This window comes from Musca domestica, unplaced genomic scaffold (assembly GCF_030504385.1).
Source record: "Musca domestica strain aabys unplaced genomic scaffold, Musca_domestica.polishedcontigs.V.1.1 34, whole genome shotgun sequence".
NCBI lineage: Eukaryota > Metazoa > Arthropoda > Insecta > Diptera > Muscidae > Musca > Musca domestica.
Window position 1 is genome coordinate 8,135,375 of NW_026712313.1, and position 25,359 is coordinate 8,160,733.

A 25,359-nucleotide genomic window follows, 5' to 3' on the forward strand; every position below is an offset into this window, starting at 1 on the left:
GGAAAAGTCTTATTAGAGTATTTCCAATATATAAAAACCCTCGAAGGTTCAGAACGATCTTACATCGTTCAGATCAATATAAAGATTCGGAAATCTTAAAAAAATCTACAAATCTTCGAAAACAAGTTCGAAAGATCTTAAAAAGTTCAATAGATCTACATATATAAAGTTTAAGAGAGTCTTTAGTAAGATCTATAGATCTTCTTTAAAAAGATCTACATATTTTCTATAGGAGCAAATTTTGATCTTCTAATTGAAGACCAATGAATCTTTTATGAGGTCATCAAATCTCCCACCAGAAGGTCAACAGATTATTTGTTAGAAGAGCAATAGATTTTCAATTGGAGATACAATTTACACAACTTCCATGAAAACCATCAGACCATTCATTGAAAAATTAACAGATCTGCAATAGGAAGATTGGCCAATTCTCCATTCGAGGATCAACTAACCTTCCATTAGAAAATCAACCAACCTTTGATAGGAAGATCAAAAAATCTTCAATAAGAAGATCATTAACTCTTCCATTAGAAGATGATCAAATCTTCCATCCGCAGATCAGTTAATCTTCCATTCGAAGATCAACAAATCGTCCATTAGGAAATCAAAGGGCAATATATTTTCTATAGGAAATAAAATTTACACATCTTTCATGGAAAGATCATCAGACCATTCACTGAAAATTCAACAGATCTTCAATAGGAAGATTGACCAATTATCCATTCGAAGATCAAGAAATCTTTCATTGCAAGATCAACAAATCGTCCATTAAAAGATCCAAAGATCTCCAATAGTACAAGTTACAAATCTGCTAAGAAAGATCTACAGATTTCAATAGGAAGATTGTCCAATTCTCCATTCGAGGATCAACAAATCTTTCATTAGAAAATCAGCAGATCTTCCAGCAAAAGATTAACATGTCTTCAATTGGAATAGTTCTTATAGATCAATACATCTTCCCTGGAAAGATTTAAATATCTTCTATTGAAAGATCCATATATTTTATATTGGAAGACTAGGTTGGAAAATTCACATATGTTTCATTTGAAGATCAACAAATTATCCATAGATCTGCCATAATATCTACAGTTTATTTTCTGAGAAGTTGTAAAGATCATCTATAGAGATTGCCCATATGAAAATGTGCACATTTACTATAGGACGATCCACAGATAATCTATTGGATTGGAAGTTTTACAAATCTTTGTAAGGAAAATCTACGTATCTACTTTGAGAAGAACTACAAGTATTCTATCCGGTATCTCTACTTCTTATATAGCAATAGCTCTACAAATCTTCTGTTCTTCGAAATTACCCAAGAAAATCTCTAGATCTTCCTTCAGATGTGCAATTGTTTTACTCTGTTACGACACGCGTACATCCATAATATTCATCTAGGTTTTCCTGTGAAGAAAATCCTTGACATTTCTTTAGATTTTATTAAAAATGTTTTGGTTTTATTATCCATAACTCTTTCATGTGTGTGTCTGTGTTTTATCTTCATGGGTATTCTCTCTATTTTCAAAAATTACAGTAATCCTTGCATTTCATTCATAAACTGAATATAAGCATCATCCTTTGAGGCGGCATTATTTGTTTCGGTCGGCCGTGTTAAAGGTTCTTGAGTGAAAGGTTTTGTACGATTGGGTTTACGGGCGTCATCACGTTTAACACGCAACGTGGAGGGAACAAAACGTGTCACATCGGCACTTAAATTTCTGGAAAGAAAAAAATCAAAATCTTAATAGGTTTTCATTTTAAGGAACCAAAATATATGGGCTCGATTCTGTGTGACTATGCGAAAGCAAACGCGCATGAAAAACACATTTCGGAGTGTATTTTTCGTTCGCTTTCGACACACAAAAACCAGACCTATATTAAACAATAAAATCGAGATTCAGGGCCTGATTCCGTAAGATGATACGAAAGCGAACTCAGAAGGAAGACCCAATTCCATGTGGGTTGTATAAAGTAAATACAAATCATAATTTAAAAAAAGCAAGGAATGTTTGCTTTTCCTTTCGAGTTCAATTTCGAATCGTCATAAAATAACAGGTCATTAATGCATGGGGAAATCCTCTCAAGGACATGGTCTTCAAGATCCTCGCCTATTTGATTATATCTCTTCCATTGTGCTCACCTAATTTGCGGTTTGGCCGTAATGGTCGTCACACCCTTACTGTCCTGTTTCTGCTGCAGTTGTTGTTGCTGTTGCATTTTGTGATGGGCCATACGCGGTGGCATTCCGGGTGGTGGACCTGGTATACGTATTCCCATGCGTGGCATACCACCCATACCTGGTGGCCGGGGTCCTGGTGGTGGTCCCGGAGGCATGCGAATACCAAAGCCATGCATACCTGGTGGCCTAGGTGGCGGTCTAAACATCATAGGTGGTGGTGGAGCCATGCCGGCCAGCGGTGGAGGTACTGGATGACCATGCAGTGATATGTGTGGTTGTGGAGGTGCTGGTATATTAGGTAAAGCTATGGCCACAGGAGGAATTTGGGCAGGTGTGGGTATTGCAGCCGTATCAATATCGCCAGATGAATGTGTCCGCCTACGTTTGGCTGCATCTTCGGCATCGTTGTCATCATCATTGGCTTCTTCATCACTAAAACTACACTCCGACAAATCACTTTTGTTCTCCTCATCATCGTCGTCGTCAGCATCATCATCCTCGTTGTCGATATGATCATCTTTTTTTCCAACATCTTTGGCGGCTTCTTTCTCACCCCTACTTGCAGCCACTTTTTTCTTGTGAACATTTTCCATTTCCTTCATGAAATCGTCAATATTTTGACCTGATATAGCCAGCATACGTTGTTGCAGGGAATTGGGTTTGGGCACCGTCTTGGATGACTTCGATTTGGAGACATATTTTTTCAGTACCACCTCATCGTCCTCAGCATCCGTATCCAAATCGGACATATCAGCCAGCGTGGGAGGGGGACCAATGGGAACACCTAACACTTCTTTGCGTTTTATCTCTTCCGGCTTTTCGGGTGGCTTTGCACTTGGTTCATTGAGTTTCTTTAGGGTACCGGGAGGGGCACCCGGTGCAAATGGCGGCAAAGACAAAGCCGTGGGTGGAGGTGGTAACCGTTTGGGACCTGATGGGAAAGCGGCGGTAGCAGTCCCACCACTTGCCGGTGTTTGGGTGCTAGAGGGCAGAGGAATTTCATCGATTTGTACACTTTGAGCATGTTTGACACTTTCGTAGTATTGTTGCTTTTTTAAACGTTTCTTTTCATATTCCACCTCTTTGCGTTTCAACTCTGACCAGTGTTCCGGATCATCGTTGTACTGGAAAAGGACAAGAGCTATATTAAAACAGAACTTAAAATGAAAGACAAAATACCCACATAAAGCCGCATGACACGTTCAAATGTTTCCTTCAACTTTTTCCGTTTGTCCCGCAAGACCTTCTCGTTCAGGGGTGATGGCTGGAGCACATTATATTCTGGGGGCAAGTTAGAAAATCGCCAGTAACAGAATAAATATTAAAAGTTTCCTTAGCGTACATACCCATTTCATCGATTTTCTCCATTTCCTCCAAAATTTGACTAGGATCTTTATTCTTGAGTACGGCCGCCCTTACCATTTGCCTTTGTTTCTTGTTCTTTTTCAGCTCCTTTTTGCGGGCTTCCTTTCCTGAAAATTATTCAATAATATTCCAAATGAGTTTTGGGAATACCTCCAAATCTTGGGCACATTGTGCCGGGATAGCTTCAATGTATTTGGGACTTACTTGCTTGATCCGTGGGATTCATGTATTTACCACTTTTTGTGGTATTAATGGAGCGTCGCCCCATCCTGTTGGTATTGTCTTTTATTGACTTTGTAAGCGAAAAACTTAATAAAATTTACAATTTTCTCTCTGTTGTGAATTTGTTTAGTTTTTTTCGTGGTGGCCAGGTTTTAACGATAACAGTGTTATCGATAAGCTTAGGGCCATTGCTGAAATCGAAACCGTGACAAAAAGGGTACAAGGGTGCTTTAAGCATTGTGTTTCATTTAACAGCTGTTGAAGCGGAGATACAAACCACTTTTAATAGACATTTATACTTTTCTACCAAGAATACAGGTGAAAATGTGGCAATTTGTAAAAATGTTTGAAAAATGCATATCAGAACAACCTCCGATTTGCATCGCAAAAGAAAAAGTATATAAATATCTACTTGCTTTTGAAAAAAATTAAAATTTTTAAGTATCAAGGTTCCCCAGCGTTGATGTGACTACCTGTATTCTTCTACCGTTCGAGTGATTATACTTGCGCAGCTGCACGCGAATCGGCAACTGCTGCACTTAGATACTTTTGGTCCATTGTGTTCATCCTAGGAAGAAATAAATTTTTTTGGGGATAGAAGCGATGATATATTTTTAGAGAGAAGTATAGTTAACAGGATGGTCTGCCCACCCAGCTAAAGATTTTTGCCGAGGGAAATGATTTTATATTTTTCGGAAAATTTTAAATCTTTTTTAGAAATTTGCCTATTCCCTAAATTTCTTTAAGATAATAGACCGATTTAGAAAAATTTTCCGATTTCAGTGACCACATCCACACAACGTTTGCATCGAAATCGGAAGAAATTTCAGCAGAGTTTCTGTCCGAATTCGGAATAAAATGTTAGTAGGGTAGTGAGGGAATGCCTGTGGCAAACTTATAAATTATTATGGGATCTATGTCTGAGAAGAACGTAAGAGTTTCTATCTCCCTCCTGTCAAGAAGGAGGAGATATTTGATACTGCAGCCAGTATCCCTACCACGATTCGCAGATCAGACCTACTAAGTGATAGAAGATTTCTTGAAGCAGCTGACATAATAGCGTATTTTGGGTTTAACACTCTCGATTTAATGGCACTTGACTTGATAGCTTTGAGGACCGCATACCAGTAAACGAAGCACCCATATAACAGGTTTCCACTATCCGCAACCTGCTCTTCAAAGGCGGAGGGGACCATGACTTGACACAGTACAACTGCTATCCCTAAGGGCCAGAGCACCCCCAGCTATGATTCTATAACCTCAAAATAGAATCCGTGAATCTGTCTAGGACACAGAACAGCCTGGCACTTGGCGATTTCGTAATGCAAAATTTCAGGAATAGGATATGTTTCTGGCAAGCGCATCGTGGTGGCCAAAAATCGTTGGATCTAATAATTGACCACCGAACTGTCATACTTTGATATGTCTTTTGACGGACGGGTGAAAGCAGGGAACTGATTATATATTTTTCAAATATCGCATTCGTGAGGCTATCGAGGACATAGAACACGTAGACAAGTAGCTGATATTGTTCTTCATTATTAACGGCATTTTTTATTTCTTATTATGAAATCATTTGCCTAACGACATATTTCTTTGAATACCAAGAAAAACACTTCTTTTTGGTAAAACTTTTAGTTTGTCCCTTTTTCTTCAAAATCAACAAATCAGAAGCTGTTGATAATGCCTCCGTTTTTTACTTGGCCAAATTTGTATAGTAATTTTCTTTGACCACGAATGTCATTCGTCTACATTTACTTATGTTGAAAAAATCCGGGCTACAAATTTGCTTGAACAGAGCGTTTATAACGGCGGCGTATCAAAACACACGTCGATCGCCGTTATTAAAATTTGACAGTTCAACGACGTTCATTAATCAATAGAGGGCACTGCACTCCCGTAAAGCAACTGGCAAAAGTTGAAGTAAACGGTTTTTGGGTTTTTTGCTGTGCTGTCATTCTCCCAAAAGTGTACCCCTTTTTGTATTCCAAATTTTCAAATTGATTCTAAATAAACAAATCAATAGTATAAAAACAATTTAGTAAATAATAACGCTGTGAAAAACAAATACCTAGTGCCAAATTAAGTGTGTTTTTCTAAGAAACAAAAAGAACCAAAAAACTTGACATACAGACTGCAGAGGAGAGTTTGCGAAATTATTGTGGTGAGTGTCACAAGAACAAAGTAAACATTTACATATTGATAAATTGCAAATCGCATAGCAGCACCACATCATTGGTCGTTAACGATATTTCGAGGGGAGGAATTTCCAATTGATAATTTGTGTTAATAAAATGCTGAAGTTTGCTTAAATTTATGTGTATCGTTTTGATGACTTGGTTTCTTTTGTGCGGTCTTTTATCTTTTTTGTTCTCCATTCTTTGGGCATGTAAATTTTTTTGTTTAACTTTTTGGCGCAATTTTCACTGGTTGTGCGAAAGAGAACGAATGTTGTCAGTATGTACCTCTGTATGGGTATGAGTGAGCAGGCAACAGTTCAATACCCCAATATAGTGCTTTTTATTTTTTTATTCTTATGTGCAACAATGTTTTCAGCTGGTTTCCTTTGTTGTGTACCTTTATTGTGTGTTTTTCTTTTGTCGACATATTTGCCGGTATTCATCCATAAATTTGCAATGGCATGCAAAAAAAGCAAAAGGAAAACAAAGCAAAAGACAATTGGAAAACGAAGTTGGTGGGAAAATTGCAACGGCGTTCAGTTTAACTAGCCGGTGTAAAAAAAGGAAATTATGTATGTATATAAAATGGATTTATGAATATAAATTTTGACAATGATTTGGGTATATAAAATGGATTTATGAATATAAAATTTGACAATGAGATGTCGGCAAAGGAGTAATTTAAAATTATACAATCATAACAAATATATATTAATATACAATTGTTTTGCATTATTTTAAAATCAATTTTTTTGGACAATTCCAAAATTTGTTTGGTAATAAGTCCCTATCCGGATTAAGACTAATTATTGACCGATCACAATAAATCTGACGATGCAAAATGTATTTTAAATCTATTGTGATTGGTCAATAAGCGGGGTTAATTCGGGCAGAGATTTTTGTATGTTGACGTACTTTTACTCTACCCTGTGGAGCATATTGCTGTTTGTAATTGAATTTTATCTAAAATACTTATTGCTTTCAGCTTTATTTTGTTAATATTTAAGTTTTACTAAATACCTTCCAAACCATAAATAAAAACGACCGTCCATGCTCAATCACTAATATTTAACGCCGTTCACTTTTTATTGAGCGACAACGATTTTCTACTACCTTTACAACCCTGTGTGAGTTCACTGAACAACAGCAACAGAGCTCTCTCTCTCAATTTCTTTGTTATGCACGCACACACAAATACATGAGCGGCAAATAAAAAATAACTATTTTATTTTCTTTTACAATTGTGTTTGGTTTTGTTTTAGCAGTTTTTAAAAAGAAAAAAATTAGATAAACAATTAAATGGATCAATAAAAAACATAATTTAAATAAAACAAATCAACTATTTACAAAAAATAAAACCATTTTGTTGATTTCGATTGTGTGCCAGCCAGCGAGTGGTGTATTTCAAAATATTTTGCAATATTTTACAAAAATGTTGAAGTAAGCATAAAAATTGGTTAATTGTAATAAGATACGCTGAATTGAATTGTGTGCCTTTGTCGCTACATCAGGTAGACCGAACGATTTTTTTTGGTGGCACAACGATCAGTTGAACAAAACTGCAGCAAAGTCGGGCTTGTTCTTGTTGTTAAATTAAAAAAAGAAACGCATACCGTAAGTAGTACCGTTAACTTTTCTCGAAGGTTTTTGAAATCGATTACATTTGTAATAAAAGGAATGTAATACAAATTGAAGAGTGTCGCGCTTAGACTTTTGAACAAGACAACATGATCTATAGGAAGCGGCTTCCATTTAAGGTTATGTGAAACATAGAATATTTAAAACAAAATATTTTAATTTTAAATTAAAAGGTAATTGCTCAAAGATCTATAATTATCTCAGTTGTTAAAATATTGTCTTTTTTTAAGTTGCAGAGATCTAAGTAGACTTCCGTCATATACACGAAAGGAAAAGCGAAGATTTTTAAGAGTTCAGCCATCAATTGTATGTACGGACGCCAGTTGTACGTGGAATTTAGAAACAAGAAGTCGAAGATCCATAGAGTGAAACAGGGCATTTCCCAAGGTGTGTGCGTGTGATATCTCCGAAACTGTTTAACCTCAAACTTTCTACAATTTCATGTCCTTCGTTACTGTGTCGAATTTAAAACATATGTGGGTATTCACGCACCCGTCAAGCGTCAGGCAATATAGTAGGTTATGTCCATGTGGACAGCAATTGTCCATCCATCACTAAGCCAATAATCAATTTCTTTAATTCCAACTACTGATCACCTCACGGTAATGAAGGTCATATTCACACAACCCTTTTAAGTCGTATGCGCATGTCCGAGTTCTATGCGATAAGTGCATAAGCGAAAAAAATTCTCATGTATTTTCTCAGCAGTGTCTATGGAGTTGATAAGGAAACCTTGTTGACCTATTATAATTCGATATGCCTATCAGTGGTCAGCTATAAGGAAAACCGTATATAGGCGCTAAACGTTCTGTATTGATGTACAATTTGGAACAAGTAGGATTCAGGGTCGCCGATTATTTTCAACATTTTACCTCAGGGTACCCCTCGGAGTACGTAAATCCCTCGATGCAAAAGTTTTTTATGCAATTAGACTTACGCAGTGGTCTAGACCTAGGAATAAACATTATATGCATATGCAAAGGACCTACACGATTTAGAGAGGGACCTCCAGCCATATAAGTGAGAGTCTTTTCTTCAGGAAGCCTACAGTCAGGTCTGCATGGCGTTCATACTGATGCTGTCACCTATGGTACCAATCATTATGGTATGAATGGGGTCCTCGAGTTCGCACCCCATCCATTGCAGCTACAGAACGTCGGCTACCTAGACAAAAGTCCAGGATGGTGCATTCCTATCTGTCGCCCATCATGTGACAAAGGCAAACAAGGCCCGCCCCTCTTCTCCCAGGAATACATCCCTTAAACTGTTCCGATAAACCTACCCAACTTACGTCAGAAAATCTTGGCTACACCGAACTTGGCTTGGGTGGCTTCTGAAGCTTCTATTCCGCTTTGGTCAAGGATCCATCTTTTCGAAATTCGAAGAGAGAAAGGGGAATGTCAAAACAATGTGAGACTAGTCTGAAACAAAGATCTAAAACAGTTTTTCCATTGTTCTACTCTGGACCATACGAGCGTAAAGTTTCTCCACTATGCGATTTCCCTTTGACAGTAGAAAAATAATTTGTCATAGGGAGGATTTCATCAAGAGATTAAGGGGTAGTGTTAGAGTTATATTTTGCAAATAAAACAAAAATCGATTTCAAAAATTTTCACCAATTCAATATCATCCCCCTCAAGCGCTTAATATATAAATCTAATTTACAGACACCCACTACTACCCAAGCGAAAATCTACGTCATTCTTACAACGAGATTCATTCGTACTAAACTGTGATAACCACCATGCCTTGGAAACCTTCAACAGATTTCGAAGAAGAAATTGTCAACTTACAACCCGATCATGATTTTATATTTGGTGCCCTGTCCGAGCCGGAACCACAACCGTTTTATCCCCGACCACAATCACATATCGAATATGCGGCCACAAAAAAGAAACAAACACGCCAACAACAGCAGGAATACGAAGAGACGGGAAGAATTAATAATCGTTTGCATGCTATAGCGCAAGTACAGCGCATAGCTGGTACAAAACCGCTGGGCCAACAACCCACCTTGGATGATTGGAATAATAATAAAAATACTGAAAAAGAAATTGTGGCTATGATGCGGCATTTCGGTTTGGGTCCAAGTGTTGAGGAGCCGCTAAACGAAAAACTCACCATAGCCACCTATCCCATTAGGAATGGTGTGGAAATTGTACAAAATAGATGTAAAAAGATACCACTTATCTTCGATGATAATCTGTTTAAATTGAAACCCAAAGAATCGAGCTCATCGAATTCTTCAAATAGTTTCGATAGTGCATGTGGTAATAGTAACCGCAATAACAATAACTCTACCTCAAGCAATGGTGACTTGAATACTACATCATCGACAAATAGCTGTGATACAAATTCATATTCCTTCCATACACCAAGTCGAGATGATGATTCCATTGATAATGCATTTGGAAAATATGAGAAGAAACAAGAAAATGACATGTTTGATTATCGCAAGTTACATAACGAAGAAGATACAAGAGAACCTGATCAACACAATATCAGTTCATGTACTCAAAGCAGCAGTTGTTATTCTCCAAACTATTCCACTTGTGGACAAAGTGATGGCTATGAAACGGCTACCTCAAGTTGTAGTACCTCAAAATTGAATCCAAATGCTTTCGAATTTGTACCATATTCAAGATATAATGGTAACTTTAGCAGTAGCGGTAGCAGTATCAACCACAGTGTAAATAGGAATGCCACTTCTGAGGATAATTCCCTAACAATCCAAGCCCCCTCATTTCTGCCGCGTTTTCTTAAACTATCAGAAAATGATTTGCCAAACAAAACTAAGAAGAATTGTACATCTGCTGAACCTCAACCAAATCAAATGCCTCCCACCTATGCAAATATGGCCAGGAAACCATTAGCCGCAGAAGAAGAAGCGAATAGCAAAGCCAACAGAGTTTCAAAACAACCAAGTGATGCAAATTTTCCACCTTTGTCACAGCAAGGGACTTCTGGCCGAATTACCAATAATAATTTACGTTTTTATACGCCACGGCAAGTCTATGAAAGAAGACGTGGAACTGCATCTGCTCTGCACTAGTATTACAATTTTTCTTTTAGACAACTTAATTGTTTTTTTTTTCGTATTATGGAATTTTATTTACTTATAATATTTTTTTAATTTAATGTCATGGTATGCGACATCCATGGTACAATAAGGAGTTCGAACAGCCTCGTAAAGCTACTGAAATACAGCTCTGAAGCTATGCCCAGAATTATTTAAAATTAGATGCAACTGCAATTTACACTCACATTTTAAAAATATTTTAAAAATATTTCGAAAATTTCGTTTTCAAAACATACTGAAACAAGACAAGCATATACTCAACAAAAAACCTTTTTCTTGCACCATCAAGTATCCCAACTTACCAAAACGGTTTGAGAATAATATTACAATAAACTTAAGTACATAAACCTTAAGCTTGAGAAAATCTATAGAAAACAAACAAAAAAATTTGTGTAACAAATATAGAATAATCACAATTGAACCCTTATTTGCAAGTTTATACTTGTAATTGAAGAATAAGCTTAATATTAAATTAAGCTTATTTTTATACCCTCAGGCATACGGTTTTAGACCCTAGGTCTCTTTAGACCAAATCCGTTTTAGGACATCTGGAGTCGATCAAGATGTCCGTCCGTCTGCCTGACTGGCTGGTGCGCACGATAACTCTCGAAGGGAGTATCCGATTTGGTCCAAACTTGGTACATCGTAATATTTTTGTCAAACATAGATCGAGTTCGGAGATGGGCAATATCCCTCTGGTACCTCCCCCCACAAAAGGTCGAAATTTGCAAAAAAATATATATATATATATATTTTCTACCGGAAAGAGAAACGATAATCCGATTTTGCTCTAACTTTTCAAATCCTAATACTTGCGTTAGTTCTAGGTCAGGTGCGAAAATTGACAATATCGGTCCACAACTCTTTGAGTAATTAAAACTCTTATGAAATACATCCCAATATTTATTTTAACTCAAGATCTGTTATAAAGCTGGTAGAGATCGGACCATTCCTTCTGGTACATAACCCACAAAAGGTCGAAATTTTCAAAAAAGATATTTCTTGCACAGAAAGAGAAAAGTAAACCGACTTTGATTATTCTCGATTATCTTCAAATTTCACACATTTCAATATTTTATGGAATATATCGGTTCACACCTTCTGCTACCTCCCCCACAAAGGGTCAAAATTTTGAATATTCTTGAAGCTTATAAAACACGAAATTAACATTCGATTCCATTCAGACTTGGCACATCTCAATATTTCTATCAACACAAGATCTGTTATAAAGATGGTAGAGATCGGGCCATTCCTTCTAGTACCTCCCCCACAAAGGGTCAAAGTTTGAATAACAAAAAACGATCATAAAATCCAAAATAAGCATCCGGTTCTCTTCAAATTACACAAATCACAATAGTTTTACTAATCCAAGGTCTGGTGTGAAAATACGATATATCAGTCCACCCCTTCTGGAACCTCCCCCACAAAGGGTCAAAATTTTCGGTATCCATAAAGCTTATAAAACTTGAAATTAACATCTGATTCCATTCAGACTTGGCACATCTCAATATTTTAATCAACAAAAGATCTGTTATTAAGATGGTACAGATCGGACCATATCTTCTGGTATCTCCCCCACAAAGGGTCAAAGTTTGAATAAACAAAAGCATCATAAAATACGAAATAAGCATCCGGTTCTCTTCATATTACACACATCACAATATTTTTATTAACCCAAGGTCTGGTGTGAAAATAGGATATATCAGTAAACTCCTTCTGGTACCTCCCCCCCCAAAAGGGTCAAAATTTTGAGTATTCATGAAGCTCATAATACGCAAAATGAACATCCGATTTCATACAGACTTGGCACATCTCAATATTTCTATCAACATAAGACCTGTTATAAAGATGGTTGAGATCGGACCATTACTTCTGGTATCTTCCTCAGAAAGTGTTCAAGATTTTTGAAAAACAAAACGCTCAAAGAAAGAGAAATAAGTACACAACTCTCCTCAGATTTCACACATCCAAAGAAGTCAGCGATTCTTTACAACTTGCTATATCTGAATATTTTTCATAGCCGGAAGTCTGAGATAAATATGGAATTTATGATTTCGCATAAAATCGGATATAAATGTTCAATTTTCTTGTAATTTTCCAATACTAACATATTTTTTTCTGTATTGGATGAGGTATGATAATGGAATACTTCTCTCCGCTATTTCTGTTACCTGACGCATATATTTTAAAGTATAGGAAATAGTTAATATAGTCCAAACCTGGCACTTTGCAATATTTATATGAAATTTATTTAGGTCCGATACGAAATAGACAATATTGGCCCATTCCTTCGGAACCTACTCCATAGAGGGTCAATAATTCAAACAATCATAAATATATTCAATAATCGAAAATTTGGCTGAGGGTATACATCTGTTAGCAAAAATCGAAGTTGTTATAATATTATCCTCAAGCTGTATTGTCCTCTAATAAATTTTTGGTATGTTGGGTACTTCTTTAATGCGACAATAATCCAAGTCCAATGAGAATTAAAACAGGAAAATTCATAGCGACTACAATCTGTGCAATACCGAATACAAGAAGTGCAGTGCCCATGCTGATTACAGAAAATGGTGGAGCGAATTGAAATTTAGTAGGACAATGATTTATATTATCCAAATATTTTTTTCAAAACCTTCAATATACTTAAATCACAGGCACCGTTTTGCGGTGGACTATACGCTAAAGCGAGTAATGACATTGCGCAGCACCCAATCTGGGGTTTGGAAAATTCTGACTGTATTCAGTATTCGGTTAGTAGTTCAAAATCCCAAAAAGGTTTTTGGGTTACCAGGCTAAACTTTTTTAGGGCCTATTATATATAGCCTTAAGCATATACAAAGGGCCCCAGGTTTTTAGGATCTAGTAGACCAGTGGCGGAAATGACTTCAATATTTCCAAATTGTTTTGCTGTTGTTATTTTCATGGTCAAATGTCAAATACAAAATGGATAAAATATCAACGTCAACTAAAAAATACAATGTCGTCACATTTTTTACGGCGACAGATATTCTCTAAAAACGACTTTATGTCGACTGTTGTATCGACAATGATAATGGCCACAAAGGACGCTTCGACTTCATTTTGCGACGACGACGACAACCATTACGTTACGTTATCTAAAATCTGGAAGTTTTTTTATTGATCCTCATCAGGAGATGAGAGGCAGCGAATTAGCTTTATATATATGCTCTTCGCAAATATTATATGAAATCAACGAATACCAAGTTAATCTAGGTTTTTCGATACATTAATGTTTGAACTTCCTTAACAAACCAAGAAAAACTTTTTTTCAAACTATTATAGTTTTTAATCAATTATTCCACTAATGAGATGTTAAATATTTCCCCTTGCCCAGAGAAATCTGGACATAAGTTAAAATAGAAAAAGTTAAAAAAAATAAGTTTGACCGGGCCGAACTTTGAATACCTTCCTCCATTTGGAACGTATTTGACAATTCTCAAAAACAATAAAGTCCGTTACAAATTCTGTTAAATCTTAAAAAAAATCGAATATAGCCGTTATATTGGGGTCTATACGACGTGGACCTACATAGGCATTGATCCATTATATCGGAGCAATACGAAGACGTGGACCAGCACAGACAATTTTCTGTCGTAGGCTGTAGCATCCATTACGAACTTTAAATACGGCATCTCAAACAATTTCGGTGAGCATTGTACTTAAAATCGTCAAAATACCGAATATAGGGAGGTGCCGGTATATGGGGCCTATACGAAACGTGGACCTGCACAGACAATTTTCTGTCATAGGCTGCAGTATCCATTACGAACTTCAAACACCAAATTTGAAACAATTCCTGTGAAAAATGTCGCTAAAATCATCCAAGTACCGAATATCAGGAGGTACCATTATATGGGGGCTATACGAAGACCTGGACCTGCACAGACAATTTTCTGTCATAGATTGTAGTATCCATTACGAACTTCAATTATCAAATTGGAAACAATTCCGGTGAATGATGTCGCTAAAATCATCAAAATACCGAATATCCTGAGGTACCGTTATATGGGGGCTATATGAAAACGTGGACCTACATGGGAACCGTGGACCGTTTCAGGACATTTGGAGTCGATCTAGCGATGTCCGTCGTCTGGCTGGCTGGTGTGCACGATAACTCTCGAAGGGAGTATCCGATTTGGTCCAAACTTGTGCAATATCGGTCCACTTCTATTGGTACCTCCCATACAAAATTATCAAACAAAATATTTTACGGAGCAGAAAGAGAAAGGATATTTGCAACATTGCTCTACGTCAGGTGTGAAAATGGACAATATCGGTCCACTCAAACGGTCAATATTTTGAATAATTAGAACTCTTATAAAATATGATGTAAGTGTGCGATTGTGTCCAAAGTATGGGGGCTATATGATACCTTTATCAACACAAGGTCTGGTGTGAAAATAGGATATATCTATCTACTCCTTGTACCTCCGCCACAAAGGGTCAAAATTTTGAGTATCCATGAAGCTCATAAAACGCGAAATTAACATCCGATTCCATGAAAACGTGAACCTACATGGCCCTGCCTACTGGCAAAATAAAAATGTGTGCAAAATTTTAGCCTTCTATCTCAATTCGTTCGAAAGATAGCGTTATTACAACAAAAAGACAGACATAGATCAAGAATATATATAAATACTTTGCTGGGTCTGACATGAGTATTTCGAGGAGTTACAAACGGAATGACGAAGTTAATATACCCTCCATAGTATGGTGGATGCTAACGCCACTTACAATCACAATTTATATATATCTCTCTTTAAATGTTTTCATATTTTTACACCCTCCACTATCAAAGGAGGGTAGGGTATATTAACTTTGTCACTCTGTTTGTAACAGCATAAATTTCTTAATTGACTTAATGATGTCCGTCTGTCTGTTGAAATCAGGATACAACCCACATTATTTGCCGTAGAGCTTCAAAATTTGGCACAACAATTTGTATTATGTCTAGAATGGTTGGTATTGAAAATGCGATATATTGGTCCACGAATTTGTGCAAAAATTGGCACTTGTTCGTAATAGGTTCTAACTCTGGTGGCGGAACATCCTGTATAGCTCACATACAACGGTATTGCCCACCGATATTCGGTATTTTGATAATCCTAGTCACACTTATCCACAAAGGTCTTTCAAATTTGGTATTTAAGACTCGCAATAGATAACAATCCTTTTAGTATAAAAATTGTCTATGAGGTTCCCGTTTTTGTATAAGCCCAATACAACGGCCTTTTTTGAAAAGTGTAAGAGCATTATCCGAACGGTCTAATTGATATTTGTAGTTTAAAACGGAACACGTTTGAATCCAAATACTTTTTTATAAAAATGTTTTCTTTACCAAATGGTGGAGGTTATTCAAAACTCGGCCCTGCGAACTTAATACATTTTTTAATTGTTCAATATTCATTTATGCTGTATTTCGAATTGTTTTAATTTATTTTAAATGTATATTATTTTATTATTTTTTTATCAAGCAATGTCTATGAATTATCTAATCTTTTAACAAATAAATGAATTAAACCAGATTGTTTAAGTTGTTCGTTCTAAATATTATCTACTGTAGGACAAGTTTATACAATCGGGACATTTAAAAATAAAAAAAAAAATATATTAAAAAAATAATAAAATAAATATTTATGCTTAAAAATATACCACCAAGAGCAATAAAATCCCCGAATAAATCTTCGGTATAGGTTACAAATACAATTGTGTCAACAAGTTATTAAACTATTTTTTAAATAAATTTTATTAAAAAAAAAATGAAAACTTTGTTTCTTTATTATTTCAAGTTTCAAAGTAACTTGGAGACTAGTTAGTATTCCTCCTTATCTTCTAAGAGTATTCCTTTATCTTCTGTCAAGTATTCATGTTAATATATGTAGAACTCAAAAGTTACAGCCTTTTTTGCTTGGATTTTCACATAAATCAACAACATATTGAATCTATGGAGCATTCATATCCTGTGGCCTCTTCGTAAATAATTTTCGATCTAGTTATATTGGATTTTATATCGTCCACCATACTACAGGATGAGATAAAAAAAGCAATAATTTTTACATTTTTTTTAATTTTATTGTATGAAAGCAAAAATGTCGGAAATAGCATAAAATTTTAGAATAAGATTAGATTTGTTCGAATTGGTCACCTTTGGCACGAATTATGGCCTTCAAACGGTCAATGAATGTTGCTCTGCTGTATTTTGGCCCATTCTCGGTGAAGCGCTTACTTGAGGTGATTGACACTTTGGTATTTTTTAGTGCCAACCTTGCTTTCCAAAATACTCCAGACACAATAGTCCAACGGATTGGTATCAAGAGATTTTGGTGAAGAACCTCATTTTGTATCCATTTTTGGTTTGAGCGTGCTGAGTGCGATGGTGCCGAGTCCCGTAGGAATGACCAAGGTCTGCGGGTAAAATGTTTGCGTGCCCAATGCTTTAATACACCCTCCAGAATATTTTCGCGATAATATTTGGCATTTATTCTGATGCCACGGTCAATTAATACGAGCGGAGAGCAACCATCGACTGATAGTGGTGGGCCACACCATCACCATGGCCGGCGCTTGACTTCTGTTGGCCAACCGAAGGTGCACATTTTCAGCTGACCTCTTTGGCAAGGAAACACGATCATTTTGTTTGTTTACAAACTGCTGGACAGGATTACGAATTTTTCTCATCGGAGCAAACCAAATTCGGCAGTTCAGCACTTTCGGCCAAGCAAAGCAACTCTTTAGCTGTTTTGAGTCCATTTTCTTTCTTTTGCGGTGTAAGTTCTTGCACTTTTTGGAATTTCAATGGCTTTACCCCGAGCTCATTTTCCAATATTTGCCGAATGGATTATTGCGATATGTTCATTTTTCGGCCACTGCGATGCGGGTTTCGATCAAGTCGTTTCTCTACTTTTCGAACCATTTCTGCTGATGTTGCTGTTTTCTTCCGTCCACTTCCTTGAGGTCGGCCTAGGCTACCAGTATCACGGGCGATGGTACGAGACACAAACGATTTATTCACATTTAAATGCGGGAATGCTCTAACGATAACAAGTTGTGGTTTTCCAGCCAAATATAAAGAAATCACACTATCACGCTTGAATTCCATCACAAATGAATTTTTTTCTGGAAAATTTTCACCAAAATGCTTTTGTACGCTTGTAGAAAATATAATGAGCTGTCACTGGAATAATTTTAACAGCTGTCGGACGAGTGGCTTAGAAATGACAGCAGTCTGATGTTGGTTGCAGTTTTTTCATCTCACTCTGTATACCCTATATAATATCTAAAAATCTTAAAGAAAGTTATTTGACAAATTTCGACACTTGAATTTGTTTTAAAAAATACACGAATTAGGATCCCAGGATATTGTTTGAAAAATTGGTATAAACTACTAGTTATAGAAACCCAGTATATCCTTTGAAAATTCTTAAAAAATCCTCGTTTACAGGAGCTCAAAATTCTTTAAAAAAACTCAGCATATCCTTTATCCACCCTAGCTGTTGAAAAACTCTTAAAATACCAGGATTCAGAATCTCAGAATTTCCTTTGAAAATCTTTTAAAAATATTTTTCAGATCTCGTCTACAAAGAAGACTCCCTTCATAGCATTGGCCCGTCCAAAAAGACTGAAATCTTCTCTTCTAAAAAAATCGTCCCCTGGCTATAGCCAGTTTTGCTCACTTATAGAGATTCCCATTCTCAAAGATATAGATTTCTCACGGCTCCCCATCGGTCTTCCTCAAAGATTTCTTTCTTGTCTCCCAAAAGCTGTATTCCTTTTGGGTTTCTATTACAAAACTCCCCCCTTCTCCCCCCTCCTGGAAATAATATTGAAAAAACTCCAGTTTTGTTTGTAATTGTAAAGGAATGAAATCGAAGCAAACGGAAAATATTTACAATGGCCCATGGTGGTGGGGTGGTGGCGCGGCTCTGGTGCTTGGCGGCAATGTTGATGTACACAAAACACATTGAGACATAACAATGTGATACTTTGCCGATGGCATGAGTTCTGACCGACCAACCAACCGACCACCCGTTGTTTGTTGTTGGATTTGGTAAAATATTTTTTGCAAAAAAAAGAAACAGAAAAAAATGCCAACGTAAATCGAACGTTAACCTCCCGGTGCAAGTATCTCTTCTCCATTGGGGTTTATCATCCGTCCATCCACACATACATTCCTTAAAAGCGCACGCATTCTACTCTCCAGTTGTTGGCAGGCATTGCTATTTGTATTTGCTGGAATATTCTCCAATTGTTTGGTGACGATTTTTAGGGGTTGAACTTTCATTTTGCAAAGAGCGGTAGGGTACTCCTCGGTTGAAATTGAAAAAAGAAGCAACAATTAACAAATCTCCCCACAAGGTTGGGTCTGATTGTTTGGCAAAGAGATTTAATACTTCAAGAGAGATAGGCAGAAAACAGAAGAAATAAAGACAGAGAGTGAAGTTGTAATTGACAGTTAAGAACAATGAGAGCTGACATTGTCTGTTTCTCTTTCCTTTTCCATTTTCTCTTTTCGTCGTATGAAACAAGTTTTTTCTTTATAAAAATTGTTTGTGGTCACCATTACTTCAGAGGGGACAATGATAGTGTCTGGGTTTTGTTGGTGTGATATATCAAGAGAGCGTTTGTTGTTGTTCTCTCAAATACACAGGGTTATAAAAGAAAACCAGTGGTCTTCACCAGTAGATCAAGAGGTCTTCGCTTGTAAACCATGAAGCCCTTAACATGAGGTCTTCACTAGAAAACCATGAGGTCGTCACCATGACCTCTTCCTTGGAAAACCATGTAGCCATTTTGACTTCACTAGAAGACCCTGAGGTCTTCTCTAGAAGACCCTGGTGTCTTTTCTAGAAGACCCTAAGGTCTTCATTAGAAGACCATGAGGTCTACACCAGATGACCTTGAGATCTTTACCAGAGGACCCTGCGGTCTTTTCTAGAAGACCATGAGGTCTACACCAGATGACCTTGAGGTCTTTACACTAGAAGACCTTGAGGTCTTCTACACTAGAAGACCTTGAGGTCTTCTACACTAGAAGACCTTGAGGTCTTCTACACTAGAAGACCTTGAGGTCTTCTACACTAGAAGACCTTGAGGTCTTCTACACTAGAAGACCTTGAGGTCTTCTACACTAGAAGACCTTGAGGTCTTCTACACTAGAAGACCTTGAGGTCTTCTACACTAGAAGACCTTGAGGTCTTCTACACTAGAAGACCTTGAGGTCTTCTACACTAGAAGACCTTGAGGTCTTCTACACTAGAAGACCTTGAGGTCTTCTACACTAGAAGACCTTGAGGTCTTCTACACTAGAAGACCTTGAGGTCTTCTACACTAGAAGACCTTGAGGTCTTCTACACTAGAAGACCTTGAGGTCTTCTACACTAGAAGACCTTGAGGTCTTCTACACTAGAAGACCTTGAGGTCTTCTACACTAGAAGACCTTGAGGTCTTCTACACTAGAAGACCTTGAGGTCTTCTACACTAGAAGACCTGAGGTCTTCTACACTAGAAGACCTTGAGGTCTTCTACACTAGAAGACCTTGAGGTCTTCTACACTAGAAGACCTTGAGGTCTTCTACACTAGAAGACCTTGAGGTCTTCTACACTAGAAGACCTTGAGGTCTTCTACACTAGAAGACCTTGAGGTCTTCTACACTAGAAGACCTTGAGGTCTTCTACACTAGAAGACCTTGAGGTCTTCTACACTAGAAGACCTTGAGGTCTTCTACACTAGAAGACCTTGAGGTCTTCTACACTAGAAGACCTTGAGGTCTTCTACACTAGAAGACCTTGAGGTCTTCTACACTAGAAGACCTTGAGGTCTTCTACACTAGAAGACCTTGAGGTCTTCTACACTAGAAGACCTTGAGGTCTTCTACACTAGAAGACCTTGAGGTCTTCTACACTAGAAGACCTTGAGGTCTTCTACACTAGAAGACCTTGAGGTCTTCTACACTAGAAGACCTTGAGGTCTTCTACACTAGAAGACCTTGAGGTCTTCTACACTAGAAGACCTTGAGGTCTTCTACACTAGAAGACCTTGAGGTCTTCTACACTAGAAGACCTTGAGGTCTTCTACACTAGAAGACCTTGAGGTCTTCTACACTAGAAGACCTTGAGGTCTTCTACACTAGAAGACCTTGAGGTCTTCTACACTAGAAGACCTTGAGGTCTTCTACACTAGAAGACCTTGAGGTCTTCTACACTAGAAGACCTTGAGGTCTTCTACACTAGGAAGACCTTGAGGTCTTCTACACTAGAAGACCTTGAGGTCTTCTACACTAGAAGACCTTGAGGTCTTCTACACTAGAAGACCTTGAGGTCTTCTACACTAGAAGACCTTGAGGTCTTCTACACTAGAAGACCTTGAGGTCTTCTACACTAGGAGGCCTTGAGGTCTTCTACACTAGAAGACCTTGAGGTCTTCTACACTAGAAGACCTTGAGGTCTTCTACACTAGAAGACCTTGAGGTCTTCTACACTAGAAGACCTTGAGGTCTTCTACACTAGGAGGCCTTGAGGTCTTCTACACTAGAAGGCCTTGAGGTCTTCTACACTAGTAGACCTTGAGGTCTTCTACACTAGGAGGCCTTGAGGTCTTCTACACTAGAAGGCCTTGAGGTCTTCTACACTAGAAGACTTTGAGGCCTTGACTACACTAGAAGACCTTGAGGTCTTCTACACTAGAAGACCTTGAGGTCTTCTACACTAGAAGACCTTGAGGTCTTCTACACTAGGAGACCTTGAGGTCTTCTACACTAGGAGACCTTGAGGTCTTATACACTAGAAGACCTTGAGGTCTTCTACACTAGAAGACCTTGAGGTCTTCTACACTAGAAGACCTTGAGGTCTTCTACACTAGAAGACCTTGAGGTCTTCTACACTAGAAGACCTTGAGGTCTTCTACACTAGAAGACCTTGAGATCTTCTACACTAGAAGAGGTGTTGGGAATCTTCCCAACCCCTTGGATGATGATATCGAAATGGACCTCATCGACCTGGATAAATAATTAATCGATGAGGTCCCATCACCACCAACAATAAAAAACCTACCACTCTTCTTCTTGAAGTAAAAAGAAATAAAAGTGTCGATCGCCAGATCTATTAAATTACGAATAAATTGACCGCCAGCGTCATACGTTTGAATTTAAAAGTTTATTTCTTTGTGTTTTATTTGCAGACAACAAACGTAAGTATCGTCAGAATACTTGTTGTGTTGTCGTAGTTTGCAAATTTATATTGTTGTCCGTCCTGTTCAACAATAATCTTCGATTCTAAATCTACTCAGTAGAATTAGAATCCCTACAAGTCCTTTCGACCGTATAGGAACTTGTACATGGTCCTTCGAGTCCAAAAAAATAAGAATCGGCTGATTTGCCAACAAAATCATAAAAAAAATAATAATTTAAAATTAATTGTAAAGTAGTGAGAAGTGTTGTTGTTTTGTAATTTGCATTTGAAAGTGGCGGCTTTGTGTTGTTTGTTGTCACTAATACATACAACAAATTGAAGTAATTTGTGAAATACTTTGATAGCGGTGTTCCGCTTTAAAATAACACATATACACTAACACATTTATAAAGATCACTCTCACTCCATTTATTTTTTCCATCATTTTGGCATTTGCTCTTTGTTTTGATCATCTGCCATTTTACAACATCGAACAAGTCATTATCACCTGTTCCTTGTTGTTTACATCTGTCAGCTGTCATACTGACCATCGATTATTTTAGGAAGTGTTCAGGAAAAGTGAGCAAGTTAGTGAAACGTAACGAAAGGTTGTCGTAAACGTATCTTAACGTAGCACAAGTACTGAACGTATCATAAATTGATATTGAATAGAAATAAAACTAATAATAACAATAAAATACAAGAACAAATACAATAAAAATAATAAATTAAAAATAAAAAAAAATATATATTTAATTAAAAACAAAATTTAAAACATATTAATAATTTTTCAATAAATTTTTATATATTAAATATTTATTGAGAAACAAATATAATTATACTTCAAACATTTAGAAATCTATGTGGAATAACTTCATTTATTTATTAATTAGTAAATAAATTGAACGTTAAAGTTTGAAAGTGTAATATAAATAATAACAAGTATAAGCAAATACGATATAACTATCATAAAACGTTTAAAAAATAAATACTAATAAATTAATAAAATTCATAAATTAAAAAAATTTAGATAACATTTTGAAAAAAAAAAAAAAATAATCAAATATGGAGTCAGTAAGTTGTGCTAAGTTCGAGTATGAAGCGGACAACCTTTTGGAAGAATGCAAAAATTGAGAAATATGCCAGAAAAGGATTTAAGCGATTCTTTAATAGAAACAAAATTAGAATCGCTTGATGAAGATTGGCAAAATTTACGTAGTGCGTTTGAGAGTGTATTTTTTGCGGGCACAGAAGATGAGGAAGATAAACAATATAAAATAAAGGTAAAAAAAATATTATGAGTCAGTCAGAGATAATTACCAAGTGACTAAAGCTACATTATTGGAAATATTAAAAAATCGAAAGGCGCAGAGCCAAAGTAATAACGCTAGAGGCGAAGTTACAAATCCATCGTTGTTTCACAGCTCAGCTGTTTATCCTCCGGGTACAACGTTTGATATGTCTGAGATTTGTATTAAAGTGCCACCTTGTGACACTCAAGACTTCTACGGAAGTTATGAAGAATGGCCAACATTTAGAGATATGTTTACGGCTATTTATGGAAATCATCCCAGACTCACACCAGCGCAAAAGCTTTATCATTTGCGTAATAAAACTAAAGGTGAGGCTGGTAGAATTGTAGATCGGTACCCTTTATCTGATCAAAATTTTTCGTTAGCATGGGAAGCATTATCGGTGCGATACGAAAATGTTAGGGTACTAGTTGATAACCAACTGAAGATATTATTCAATCTTTCTGCAGCAACGGTTGAATCTAGCAAAGATATTAAAAGAATTCAATCGACAGTTAGTGACTGCTTGGCTATATTGAGAGCTCATAGTGTAAAGGTGGATCAATGGGATCCAATTTTAATATATTTATGTTCAACTAAGCTTCCGGTTGATACGCTGACCCTATGGGAACAATCACTCGAATCACATTCAGAGCTACCCAAATGGTCGCAAATGGAAGATTTTCTTAAGAACAGACATCGGGTTCTAGAGCGAATAGATGGTCTCAGAAGTCAAACAGCTTCAACTTCATTTAGCAATGATCATATATCGCATCAAAATGCTCATTTGACACAATCAAACAGATGTGTCATGTGTTATAAGAACCATATTTTGAAAAATTGTATGAGATTTAATAATATGACTGTTAATCAGAGAATAGAGTTCGCAAGAGAAAAGAGGTTGTGTAATAATTGTCTAACAAGTGGACATATTTCGCAGGAATGCGTGAGTGTGCATAGGTGTATGTTTTGCAAAAAGAAACATCATACTAAATTGCACCTACAAAGTAATGGGCAGGAGAGATCTATACAACCAAGAAATGTAACAAGGGATAACCAAGCACCTGTCCGTTCAGCAAATGGGCGTCAAACAAATACTCTTGTTACCACTGACAATACTATTGATGAAATGCCTTGTTCATCTAGTTCGATAGTTCAAGCTTCCAATGTGGAAACACATGTTTCAGTGTGTCATGATGACATTATGTTGCCAACAGCATTAGTAAAAGTTAAACATGCTGGGGAACTATTTACTGTTAGAGCGCTCATTGACTCTGCTTCTAAGCGAACATTTATAACCCAGAAAATTGTAAAAAGAATTGGACTTTGCACAGAAAAGGCAAATTTTAAAATAAGTGGTCTGAGTGGAACAGTCGTTGCAAACTCCAATAAAAAATGTATGCTGACGCTGTGTTCAGACACAATCAACAACGAAATTGAAACTGAAGCATTAATTGTTCAAAATTTAACGAGTTTGTTGCCGACACAAACAGTATCAATTTCGGACTTAGGAAGTATAAAAGAATTAAAATTAGCAGATCCTGGGTTTATGATTTCTGCCCAAGTAGATATGCTAATTGGGAGCGATGTTATCCCACAAATAATATTGGAAGGTGTTAAGAAGAACATATTGGGAAACATGGTAGCTCAAAATTCCATTTATGGTTGGTACATCTATGGGCCAATAAAATCAAATGAAATTTGTTTAGCTTCAGTAGAAGTAGAAGAACATAGCGAAGATGACATTAGTTCCGCCTTAAAGAAATTCTGGGAACAAGAAGAAGTCAATAACGTTCCAATTGCTACAGAATCGGACAACTATTGTGAGGAATTTTACGCAAATACGACTTACCGTCGTTCAGATGGAAAGTTCGTTGTAAAATTACCATTTAAAGATGAATTTCCCAATAAAAAATATTTAGATTCGTCCAGATTTAAAGCAAAGAGGCAATATGAGCATATGGAAGCAAAATTGAGGAAAAATAAAGAAGTAGAAAAATCGTATAATGATGTTTTGAATGAGTATTTGTCATTAGGACACATGAAGCCTACCAATTCAAAAGAAATTTGTAACGATGGAAAATATTATTCATATTATTTACCACACCATGCTGTCTTTCGACCAGAAAGTACTAGCACAAAAGTGAGAGTGGTCTTTAATGGATCGAGTAAAACGAAAAGCTCGTATTCCTTAAATGATGTTTTGCATACAGG

At 36.7% G+C, this 25,359-nt stretch overlaps 3 protein-coding genes across 4 annotated transcripts in view; 2 read left to right on the forward strand and 1 right to left on the reverse strand.

Annotated features, from left to right (window-relative positions):
- Positions 1–1,454: 1,454 nt before the first annotated feature.
- LOC131803851 (WW domain-binding protein 11-like) lies at positions 1,455–3,933 on the reverse strand. Its single transcript, XM_059125621.1, has 5 exons — positions 3,749–3,933; positions 3,526–3,651; positions 3,363–3,460; positions 2,141–3,303; positions 1,455–1,718 (listed from the first exon to the last, which is right to left on the reverse strand). Exons 1-5 carry the CDS (start codon positions 3,810–3,812, stop codon positions 1,529–1,531), a joined length of 1,641 nt encoding a protein of 546 aa, XP_058981604.1. The 5' UTR covers positions 3,813–3,933; the 3' UTR covers positions 1,455–1,528.
- A 1,714-nt stretch (positions 3,934–5,647) lies between these two features.
- Positions 5,648–25,359, forward strand: part of LOC101891848 (serine/threonine-protein kinase grp) — a 107,380-nt gene continuing 87,668 nt past the window's right edge. Inside the window, exon 1 of the mRNA XM_059125614.1 lies at positions 5,648–5,930. The gene's annotated coding sequence lies outside the window, so the exon portion shown is untranslated. The remainder of the gene's footprint in view (positions 5,931–25,359) is intronic.
- On the forward strand, positions 7,455–10,824 carry LOC131800335 (putative uncharacterized protein DDB_G0282133). Of its 2 annotated transcripts, XM_059125618.1 has the most exons (3): positions 7,671–7,757; positions 7,815–7,971; positions 9,252–10,824. In XM_059125618.1, exon 3 carries the CDS (start codon positions 9,329–9,331, stop codon positions 10,634–10,636), a length of 1,308 nt encoding a protein of 435 aa, XP_058981601.1. In that variant the 5' UTR covers positions 7,671–7,757; positions 7,815–7,971; positions 9,252–9,328; the 3' UTR covers positions 10,637–10,824. The 2 variants fall into 2 exon arrangements, with proteins under 2 accessions (XP_058981602.1, XP_058981601.1); XM_059125619.1 differs by lacking the exons at positions 7,671–7,757; positions 7,815–7,971 and adding an exon at positions 7,455–7,560.